General features: G+C 36.7%; 1 protein-coding gene across 1 annotated transcript; it reads right to left on the minus strand.

Annotated features, from left to right (window-relative positions):
- Positions 1–732: 732 nt before the first annotated feature.
- LOC138319215 (testis-specific serine/threonine-protein kinase 1-like) lies at positions 733–8839 on the minus strand. Its single transcript, XM_069262199.1, has 4 exons — positions 8534–8839; positions 2822–2970; positions 1331–1538; positions 733–1115 (listed from the first exon to the last, which is right to left on the minus strand). The coding sequence occupies exons 1-4, from the start codon at positions 8798–8800 to the stop codon at positions 852–854; spliced, it is 888 nt and encodes a 295-aa protein (XP_069118300.1). The 5' UTR covers positions 8801–8839; the 3' UTR covers positions 733–851.
- Positions 8840–12747: the final 3908 nt, after the last annotated feature.

Here is a 12747-nt window from a genome sequence, read left to right on the forward strand (position 1 = left end):
CATGTACACGTCTCATCGCCAGCGTCAAGGTAGCTAAATTGATGGAGCGTTCCGCTGGTTGTGGGGTCAGTGATCGGGCTGCATGTTACCACACAAGTTATATTTGGTGCTGTGAACCAACTTTATTGTAAAGTACATGGGTTGAATGTTTGACATAATATGGAATATCAACTCAGAAGGGAGAATATATCATGTCTGGACCTGTCGGCACGCCTCCGCCCCGAGTTTGAAGAGGTATGAAGGCAATGGTCGTGTATTTAAGATTAAATATTTGATACAGAATTTGTGGAACACTCAAGCGAAAGAGATGAGGAAAATACCATTCTTCACAGGTTCGATTAGTTTTTACTTTTTTTCCAGAATATTTTTAACACCTTGGGTCATTTTAGTCCGATCTATTGTTTATAGAGACCCTGAGCCAATGAACAGCTAAAAGCTTATCGGGGCAACCTCGCATGTAATGAGACAAACTGCGTGCTTACAAAGAAATCCTGACCCTATGTCTACGTTGTGATAATCCCTGTCTTTATCCGTTGAGCCAAAGAAGCGTGTTCCGTCAGATGAGAGACAGCTGTACAAGTCACATATATGGTTATAGACACAGACTGGCATGGTATTGAGCGCTTATAGCTGTGTGCCGCCATGGCAGTAACCGATAGCTCTTGGGATGTATTTCAGAAGCAAAAAGAACATGTTTACTTAAAAGAAAATGTTTATTTATTTGTAGATTTATATTTAAGTGTACAAATTTTAATACAATCCTGTCTACAAAAATACATTGGCATTTCTTTTGAATAGGTAAACTATAATTACTTCTACTGTGGTAGTAAAGCCTGTTTCTAGCCGACATGTCATCCCTCTTGTCTATACGAACTATTGATGGCCTGCTGGTTCTTATCACACTCTCCATTGGCTTGGGGACTCTGTAGGAACGGGTGCTCTTTGATACTAACGATATTCGGCCTCTTCTTGACATTGACTTCCATCAGTCTCATGATCAAGTCCTTAACGTCGGATGATAACTTCTTGTATCTGGAGAACCCTATCTTCTTCTCAAGTTGTTGACTGACCATCTTTTTGATATTCGAGTCGTCGTACGGCATGGAGGCGCACACCTAGATCAGACAATACATTGAATCTTATCTCTACTAGTAGTGGCAGGATTAAAAAGTAGCGACACTGTTCGCCAAACAAAACATCGGTGATATATCATTACGACCTTCTCATTAAATTGTTTCTTTTTGAAGGCAAACCTTCCACACACTTTCGTTATTGCATATTACGTCAGAAACACAGAATGTGGCCTTGGTATAAACATAAAGGAAATTACCATAATATATAGAATGACGCCCATACTCCATATGTCATGTGATGGAAGATGGTATGGAATTCCTTGAAGCACTTCCGGAGCTGCGTATGCTGCACTTCCGCAAAATGTCTTACTAACATCGCTGGGCTCGTACTGACGAGCAAATCCAAAATCGGATATTTTTATGTTATTCATGCAATCAAGCAGAAGGTTTTCACATTTCATATCTCTGTAAATAAAATACTGCATAAATAAATATTGTTATGAATGTTCAGACGTCGCGCACAATGTTCGGTCACTTTTATGTAACGTTATTTAATGTAAAAGACGTCATTATCTTATATAACATGACGAGCGCAATTGACGTCATTTCCGACATTCGGCAAACCTGCAAGACAAAGAAAAAACGCAATTTTTCGAATACTTTTTTGAATTTTCAGTAGAGATTTCGCACATGTATATTTGAGCAAAAACGTATTTTTTTATTATGAATAGAAAACATACTTCCTAATATAAAGTCATTTTTCAACGTCGTGAACTTGCGTGACAGAACAGTCAATTTAAAAATTTCATTTTGTGTCATTTCTGCAAGACAAAGGTTTTGTTCGATAAAAAAGTAGAACGACGTCGCAGTCTATATTTTCTGACATGTTATTAAAATAGAAGAAAAACGTATTTTTATATTAACAATTCATGTCTCTATCTCATGTATTAGTACCGTTTTGTACTGTGTGTATTTGTGTTTTTTCACTTTTTTGTCTTTTCTCTTCGGATCTGTCGATCGGCAAGTCTACAAACAAAGTCCACCATTTTGAAGTATGACGTCACAATTCATTATAACGAAATGATATCATGATAGTTCGTTTTTGGGGAATCTCTTTGTCAAATTTTACCGCCATGTGGTGTTCAGTATGACCACAGTGACACTTTAACTGAAACCGCATACAGGTGCGTGTTACATCTGTCGCGCCAAAAAACGTCATTTTCTCAACAAAAACACATCAATAGAAACATAAATATTACAAATATTTTGATAAAAGTCCTCCCGTAATTGAATAAATATATCCTTTCTGTTTTTCAATTTAAAAAAATAGTATTGCGCTTATATTATTTTACTGTTCAACGCTTTTTCCAATGAAATTCCGGCGTGACGTAAAAGTGACCGAACATTGTGCGTTATGTCTCAGCGCTAGGAGTAGAGTAAGAAATACAAAAACATACATGATGTACAAATAACGAAAAAAAAAAAAAAAAAAAAAAAACCCCACCCGCGATGAATCTAATTCGTCAAAGTATATAAAATCTATTTATAAGTAACAATAAGTGTTCAAGTAGCCTTCAAATCTTAATTAATTCGTACTATGACCATGAACAAATAAATAAACAATTGTAGCTTCCTAATTATACATGCACGTGATTGGAGTATATATGTAAACGCTTAAATAAAACTGACTAAAGTAGCAAATATGGTGCTAAAATAGCAAATTAACATATGAATCCCTTCCACCTTACCTATGGACTATTTTCCTGTCGTGGAGGTAGCCTATTGCGAGCACAATTTGTTTGAACATGACTTGGGCACGATCCTCCTGTAACGCACCACGAAGTTTGATATATTCTAAAAGGTCTCCGTGGCCTGCATACTCCATAACCATAAATACCTAGAAAAGAGAACGAATCTTGTTTAAATTATACACTCAGTTGTTTGGCTTTAAAGGCCCACTACCTTTCCGAAACGGCTTTTAAATTTTAGAATATGAATGTAGAACGAGATCCATAATTTTGTCACAAAAATTATCAACTTACCGTTAATATTACACGTATCATGATTTCTGAACAATTTGATTAAAATAAATAAAACGTTAATTTTAATAACGCGGGTCGTCTTATGTTTCCCGCCGTCGTCCTAAATACCGCGCGATAGTTGACTATCACTGCGCCAGACGGCAAAACAGCGAAATGACTCCACTATTTTCATATAAATACGAAGGAAATCGTGCATATGTTTGGTGTTTTAACCTCAGTTTCAGCCATCGGTATATATTTTCTGATGTTATCAAGGTGGTTAAGAAACCTTTATAGTTTGCTCCGGAAAGTTAGTAGGCCTTTAAGCATTTGCTTCTTTTGATTCGAAAACAATTTTAATGTAGAAATTATGTGCTATTGTACTATTCAATTTAGTGGAGATATATCTTTGCTGTTAGATGTCAGAGGAATAGTAGCACTGTCATCCCTGTAAATAAAACTTGAATCCCTGTGTAAGCTAACACTTAGGCTATTCTGCTGATCCATCGGGACAAAACTAACCATGAGGAATCTGAAGAGAAGTGAATCTAATATATTTACTGATTAAACAGTATAACAATAAATTACAAGATTTGATGGAAGAAGCCGCTCAGAAAAAACACAACAAACTTTTGATAATGGGAGACTGGGAAACATGGAATACAAGGAGAGAGAATACAGATTCTCAAGAATACAAGTTCATTCAAAAACTCCAAGACAACTTTCTTTTCCAACATGTCCAAGAACCAACAAGATGGCGAGGTCAAGACAATCCGAATGTCCTAGATCTTATTATAAGCAAAGACGAGCATTCCTTATCAGATATTGAATATCAAAGCTCTTTAGGTAAAAGTGATCATTGTGTACTACTGTTTAAGGTCATTTGTAAAGTAAAGGTAGCTCTACAAAGCAAGAAGAAAAAGAGTTATAAAAATGCCAATTATGAAAGGATAAACGAGGAGATAATTGATACCAACTGGGACGAAATAATTATGAACTCTAACAACATCAACGAGAATTGGAACTCTTTCAAAAGGGTGGTCAAAGAAATAGAAGAAAGCCATGTCCCTACAAAAATCATTAAAATAGGTCGGAACAACAAGCATAGTTTCCCAGCAGATACAACAACACTTGAAGCCATAAAAAAGAAGCATTCGTTATCAAGGAAGGCTGCAACTACAAAGGATATGAACGTGAGAATGGAATACAATAGGGTCAGAAATAAAGTGAGGAAATTAACACGCAGATTGAGGAAAGAATATGAGCACAATATAGCGAAAAAGGCAAAGTCGGATCCAAAAGCTACGTCGAAATCAGAGATTGGAGAACTATATGCAAAACCAGCGGACAAAACTTCAACTAAAGTTACATCAAATAAGGGAAAAGCAGAAGTGTTATGTCGGTTTTTTAGCAGTGTATTCATACAGGAATCGGACACGACGCCTCATCTGTACATAAGAGAAGCTGCCGAAGAGATGTCACAAATGAATATAGATCAAGAAGCTGTATCAAAGATCCTAAAAAATCTCAAACCGGACAAATCCCCCGGACTAGACGAACTCCACCCGATGTTCCTGAAAAACACCTCTGATACAATATCATATCCAATAACGAAGTTATTCAACCAATCAATTTCAACAGGAACTCTCCCGGATGATTGGAAAAAGGCTCGAGTGTGTGCCATTTTCAAAAAAGGAGATAAGTGTGAACCGGGAAACTATAGGCCTGTAAGTCTCACGTCAGTTGTTTGTAAAACACCAGAAACTCTAATAAGGGATCATATAGTAACATTTATGAGGAAAAACAAGTACTTCTCCAACAAACAATAAGGTTTCTTATCAGGTAGATCGACAACATTACAACTTTTAGAAGTTCTGTATAAATGGACAACTGCTTTAGATAAAGGTGACGTAGTCGATTGTATATACATGGATTATCAGAAAGCTTTTGATACAGTTCCGCACAACCGTTTACTGAATAAATTAAACTCATATAATTTCAACCAGCAGATGAAAACTTGGATTTCATCTTTTTGAAAGGAAGACATCAAATGGTAACAGTGAATGGCAAAAATTCCGATTGGACAAGCGTAACATCAGGAATTCCACAAGGATCGGTTCTTGGACCCTTATCATTTGTGATATTTGTTAATGATCTTCCAGACATAGTGCAGTCAGACGTATACTTATTTGCGGATGATACTAAAATATTCAAGGCTATCCGTGGCAAAGATGATGCTTTAGATCTGCAAAGTGATTTAGATACAATGTCGAAATGGAGTGAAACGTGGCTTCTAAAAATGCACCCAGATAAATGCAAACACATTAGGATACACAAACAGAGAAAAAAAAATCAATTGAAGAAAGTGTAGTGCCAAAACAATGGACCACAGCAAATGTTTGCCCAATACACAAGAAAGGATCAACAAAGGATCCAAATAACTGTCGTCCTATTAGTCTGTCATCTGTACCCTGTAAAATCTTGCAGAGGATAATACGTGACAATATCATGGACCACCTAAAGATCAACAATTTACTGTCACCAGAACAACATGGATTTACGCCAGGCAAGTCTTGCACGACACAGCTCCTGGAGGTATTAGAACACTGGACACAGGCCCTTGACAACAACAACAACGTCGATGTTATTTATTTAGATTTTAGTAAAGCCTTTGACAAAGTGTCCCATAGACTCCTCATATACAAATTAAAATCCTATGGAATTGGAGGCAAAATTCTGTCATGGATTCAACAATTTCTGTCAGGACTACAACAAAAGGTTATTATAAATGGAACAAGCTCCAAAACCAAAAAAGTAAAAAGCGGTGTACCTCAAGGAAGTGTACTCGGGCCCATACTATTTCTAATTTATGTCAATGACATCCCAGAGATAGTGAATTGTGTTACCAAACTATTCGCGGATGATACCAAATTGTATTCAAAAATCAACACATTACAGGACTGTGAAGAGCTACAGACAAATATTGACAGGATCTCCGATTGGACTGACCTCTGGTTAATGAAACTAAATAAAGAAAAATGCAAGCATATGGAAATTGGAAATATCCCCATTAACAGACAATACACCATAAAGGACGGCGACAGCAGAATACGACTTGGGAAAACCAACAGTGAAAAAGATCTGGGAGTCACAATAGATAATACCCTGAAGTTTACAAATCAAGTGAATAAAGCTTCAACAAAGGGAAACCAAATCATGGGTATCATTTTTAGAACTTTCACTTATCTAGACAACCAAACTTTTAAAACACTGTATAAGACTCTGGTTAGACCTCATTTGGAATACTGTTCTGTCGTTTGGTCTCCCTGGATTAAAAAAGATATAAAAACCATCGAAAACGTCCAACGAAGAGGCACAAAAAGACTAGTAAACCTCAAAGATCTCTCCTATCCGGACCGATTGAAGACCCTGGGTATCCCAACACTGGAATATAGAAGACTGAGGGCCGATATGGTGGAGACCTTCAAAATTATCAACAAAATCGATATTGTTACTAGTGAGAACATGTGTACTCCAATGAGACACACAGGTACAAGAGGTCATAATAAAAAAAACTCTACAAGAAACCTTTTCGTCTCAACTCGGCAAGAAATGTTTTCAGTAACAGGATAGTGGAGTCATGGAATTCTCTCCCTGTTGATGTGGTCAATGCTGAAAACCTGAATATTTTCAAAAATAGGCTAAACAAGCACTGGAAAAACCACGTCACGAAGTTTTCACCATCAACCTAGGAAAGACATTATATTATACTTAAACCTAGGACATGCTATTAAGGATTTAAGCAATCTTTTTAATATTTTACCATTATTGTAAATATCACTATACATCTTTACAAGCCGTTTGTGGCTTTCCAATGATGTTGGACTGATGAGAAACTGATGAGATGAGAGAACAAGAAACCAATGTGAGGAAATTATACAATACCAGCTCAATGGAAAAACACTGCAACATATAGACCAAGAAAAAGATATAGGAGTAGTTGTAGATTCCACGTTAAGCTTCGACAGCCATATATCAGAGAAAGTAAAAAAAGCCAATTCCATGTTTGGACTTTTGAGAAGAACTTTTCAGTTTATAGACATCAAATCATTTATTCCGCTATATAAATGCTTAGTTCGGTCTCATTTGGACTATGCTTGCCCCGTATGGGCGCCTTACCTACCCTACAGAAGCATATAGAAATGATAGAAAGTGTCCAAAGAAGAGCGACAAAATGTCTACCAGGAATGTCACATCTAGCATACAGTCAAAGGCTGGAGAAACTGAAATTACCAACATTGGCATATAGAAGAATACGAGGAGACATGATAGAACTCTTCAAAATTTTAGATGGAGTATATGACTCCAAATGTTGTAACATTTTATCTCTATGGAAAGATGCAACGGACCGCGAGAGCAGCAGGGGGCATAGGAGGAAGCTATTCCATACAAGATCTAAATATGAGGTTAGGAGAAACTTTTTTCACTAAGAGCTACTAAGATATGGAACGATCTACCAGAGAATGTAGTGATGGCGCCAAATATAAACTCCTTCAAACATGCGTTAGACAAACATTGGAATGAACAAAAACTCTTATACAACTACAAAGCCTTTATACATCATTAATTTATTATTATTACCGGATAAAATGTAAACTCTATATTTTGTATGAGTCTGGTATAGAGGACTTTACATATAAGTCCTGAACCAGAAATAAACTTATCTTAACTTATCTTATCTTATCTTATCTTAGTATAATTCAGTCTTTAGCTTAGCTGAAAACTTGGCAAGAATAATTAAAAAGGAAGAACATTGAAAGACCGCTCACAAGCGTGTCGCTTATCACGACCGGAAACAGTGCGGAAGTGCAAAATTTAATTTAAAAAATCGGTTTGCTTTAACAAAGGAACCCTATAATGATCAACGAAACCCAGAAGGAGTTCCATATGACATAACGCCAGGTCTACATCTTCCATCTATTCAGTGGGAGTTTTTGAAGGTCTATATAATATCAAGTTTACAATGTTATAAATTTCAAGACATGTACAGTAAATCAATCATCATTTTTTACCTCGGGAAAGCAATATGTATAGAACTCATAGTTATGAGACAACTGTTAAAACGTTACATTTTGAATTGTAAATCTATTTATTGTGTTATGGAATTTCATGGGGTGTCTGATTTTTTTAAGGTTTTAAATTGGTCTTCTGGTATCATTTCCGTTGGAATATTGACTTTATTACCTGTTAATGTTCGTGAAAACATTTTGACGGTGCGCGGGTGTTAATTAGTATAGCACTATCATGAAATAAAAATCTGCTTATGTTATATATACCGCAATAAGATGACACGATAGGAGACATTTACTGTGTACGCTGGACCTGATGGTTCGCCTTCTTAAAAGAAGAAACGGGATGAAAATATTAGTAAAATCATACCTTTCCGTTGAACTCTATAATTTCATACAATTTCACGACGTTTGGATGATCGACCATTTTAATAATATCCAATTCTCGAGGAAGGAACTTTTCACGGAAGTCTCTAGGCGCCTTCTTCCTATTGATTATTTTTACAGCGACTCTTGCGTTTGTTTTTGAAGAATAGGCGCTTCTAACTTTGGCGTAGGATCCCTCGCCCAGTAGGGCGCCGAGAGCATACCCGCTTTTCTTTAACTCGGCTACCTCATCGACCGTACCCGACATCATGGCCACTCTTTGCTTTTGCCAAACAACAGTGTAACTAAGCTATTACGTCATAAACATATTGGCTTATGACGTCACAATAAAAATTTCCATTATGACGTGAGGACATGATATTATCCCCGCCTCACAGGGACCCGGCACAATTTACAAATAAAGGTATATATCTAATAAATTGTCATCCTTTGTTAAATTGTGTTTCTTTGATATGTCATAATTACTAGACAAAACGTATCATATGCACGATGCGTTGTTGCTCCAAAGGTTTAATTTGACAATTACACAGTGATCATGTCAGCATATCGAACCGACTATCACTTCGTCATAGAAAAGACGCGCGCAGGTATGTTTAGCTAGGCGATTGGGTACCGTAGATCATAAGTTCGAGGCCCAGATAGGGCACACAATAAAATTGATATGTCAATAAATTATTTGATATGTAATACATATATCAGGCCGGAGTAAGGATTACATACGAAATGCAATACAATATCAGGCCGGAGTTAGGATTACATACGAAATGCAATACAATATCAGGCTGGAGTTAGGATTACATACGAAATGCAATACAATATCAGGCCGGAGTTAGGATTACATACGAAATGCAATACAATATCAGGCCGGAGTTAGGATTACATACGAAATGCAATACAATATCAGGCTAGAGTTAGGATTACATACGAAATGCAATACAATATCAGGCCGGAGTTAGGATTACATACGAAATGCAATACAATATCAGGCCGGAGTTAGGATTACATACGAAGTTAGGATTACATAAGAAATGCAATACAATATCAGGCTAGAGTTAGGATTACATACGAAATGCAATACAATATCAGGCCAGAGTTAGGATTACATACGAAATGCAATACAATATCAGGCCAGAGTTAGGATTACATACGAAATGCAATACAATATCAGGCCGGAGTTAGGATTACATACGAAATGCAATACAATATCAGGCCAGAGTTAGGATTACATACGAAATGCAATACAATATCAGGCCAGAGTTAGGATTACATACGAAATGCAATACAATATCAGGCCGGAGTTAGGATTACATACGAAATGCAATACAATATCAGGCCAGAGTTAGGATTACATACGAAATGCAATACAATATCAGGCCAGAGTTAGGATTACATACGAAATGCAATACAATATCAGGCCGGAGTTAGGATTACATACGAAATGCAATACAATATCAGGCCGGAGTTAGGATTACATACGAAATGCAATACAATATCAGGCCGGAGTTAGGATTACATACGAAATGCAATACAATATCAGGCCGGAGTTAGGATTACATACGAAATGCAATTACATATCAAATGTAATCAGGATTACTTACGAGAGTTAGGATTACATACGAAATGCAATACAATATCAGGCCAGAGTTAGGATTACATACGAAATGCAATACAATATCAGGCCAGAGTTAGGATTACATACGAAATGCAATACAATATCAGGCCAGAGTTAGGATTACATACGAAATGCAATACAATATCAGGCCGGAGTTAGGATTTCATACGAAGTTAGGATTACATAAGAAATGCAATACAATATCAGGCCAGAGTTAGGATTACATACGAAATGCAATACAATATCAGGCCAGAGTTAGGATTACATACGAAATAGGAATATCAGGCCGGAGTTAGGATTTCATACGAAGTTAGAATTACATAGAAATGCAATACAATATCAGGCCAGAGTTAGGATTACATACGAAATGCAATACAATATCAGGCCGGAGTTAGGATTACATACGAAATGCAATACAATATCAGGCCAGAGTTAGGATTACATACGAAATGCAATACAATATCAGGCCAGAGTTAGGATTACATACGAAATGCAATACAATATCAGGCCGGAGTTAGGATTACATACGAAATGCAATACAATATCAGGCCGGAGTTAGGATTACATACGAAATGTAATACAATATCAGGCCGGAGTTAGGATTACATACGAAATGCAATACAATATCAGGCCGGAGTTAGGATTACATACGAAATGCAATACAATATCAGGCCAGAGTTAGGATTACATACGAAATGCAATACAATATCAGGCCGGAGTTAGGATTACATACGAAATGCAATACAATATCAGGCCAGAGTTAGGATTACATACGAAATGCAATACAATATCAGGCCGGAGTTAGGATTACATACGAAATGTAATACAATATCAGGCCGGAGTTAGGATTACATACGAAATGCAATACAATATCAGGCCGGAGTTAGGATTACATACGAAATGCAATACAATATCAGGCCGAGTTAGGATTACATACGAAATGCAATACAATATCAGGCCGGAGTTAGGATTACATACGAAATGCAATACAATATCAGGCGGGAGTTAGGATTACATACGAAATGTAATACAGTATCAGTCCAGAGTTAGGATTACATACGAAATGCAATACAATATCAGGCCGGAGTTAGGATTACATACGAAATGCAATACAATATCAGGCCAGAGTTAGGATTACATACGAAATGTAATACAATATCAGGCCGGAGTTAGAATTACAATACGAAATGTAATACAGTATCAGGCCGGAGTTAGGATTACATACGAAATGCAATACAATATCAGGCCGGAGTTAGGATTACATACGAAATGCAATACAATATCAGGCCAGAGTTAGGATTACATACGAAATGCAATACAATATCAGGCCGGAGTTAGGATTACATACGAAATGCAATACAATATCAGGCTGCATTAGGATTACATAGGAAGTTAGGATTACATACGAAATGCAATACAATATCAGGCCGAGTTAGGATTACATAGAATACATCAGAAATGCAATACAATATCAGGCCGGAGTTAGGATTACATACGAAATGCAATACAATATCAGGCCAGAGTTAGGATTACATACGAAATGCAATACAATATCAGGCCAGAGTTAGGATTACATACGAAATGCAATACAATATCAGGCCGGAGTTAGGATTACATACGAAATGCAATACAATATCAGGCCGGAGTTAGGATTACATACGAAATGCAATACAATATCAGGCCAGAGTTAGGATTACATACGAAATGCAATACAATATCAGGCCAGAGTTAGGATTACATACGAAATGCAATACAATATCAGGCCGGAGTTAGGATTACATACGAAATGCAATACAATATCAGGCCGGAGTTAGGATTACATACGAAATGCAATACAATATCAGGCCAGAGTTAGGATTACATACGAAATGCAATACAATATCAGGCTGCATTAGGATTACATACGAAGTTAGGATTACATACGAAATGCAATACAATATCAGGCCAGAGTTAGGATTACATACGAAATGCAATACAATATCAGGCCGGAGTTAGGATTACATACGAAATGCAATACAATATCAGGCCAGAGTTAGGATTACATACGAAATGCAATACAATATCAGGCCAGAGTTAGGATTACATACGAAATGCAATACAATATCAGGCCAGAGTTAGGATTACATACGAAATGCAATACAATATCAGGCCAGAGTTAGGATTACATAGAAATGCAATACAATATCAGGCCAGAGTTAGGATTACATAGAAATGCAATACAATATCAGGCTGGAGTTAGGATTACATACGAAATGTAATACAATATCAGGCCAGAGTTAGGATTACATACGAAATGCAATACAATATCAGGCCAGAGTTAGGATTACATACGAAATGTAATACAATATCAGGCCGGAGTTAGGATTACATACGAAATGCAATACAATATCAGGCCGGAGTTAGGATTACATACGAAATGCAATACAATATCAGGCCGGAGTTAGGATTACATACGAAATGCAATACAATATCAGGCCAGAGTTAGGATTACATACGAAATGCAATACAATATCAGGCCGGAGTTAGGATTACATACGAAATGCAATACAATATCAGGCCAGAGTTAGGATTACATACGAAATGTA

This window comes from Argopecten irradians, chromosome 3 (genome assembly GCF_041381155.1).
Source record: "Argopecten irradians isolate NY chromosome 3, Ai_NY, whole genome shotgun sequence".
NCBI classification, from domain to species: Eukaryota; Metazoa; Mollusca; class Bivalvia; order Pectinida; family Pectinidae; genus Argopecten; species Argopecten irradians.

Excerpts from the sequence above, each read along its gene's own strand:
- LOC138319215 (XM_069262199.1), bottom strand. The coding sequence starts at position 8,800 with ATGATGTCGGGTACGGTCGATGAGGTAGCCGAGTTAAAGAAAAGCGGG. Across the intron at positions 1,539-2,821 it reads GACAGGAAAATAGTCCATAG|AGATATGAAATGTGAAAACC; the intron begins GTAAGGTGGAAG and ends TTTTATTTACAG. Across the intron at positions 1,116-1,330 it reads GCGTCATTCTATATATTATG|GTGTGCGCCTCCATGCCGTA; the intron begins GTAATTTCCTTT and ends TGTCTGATCTAG.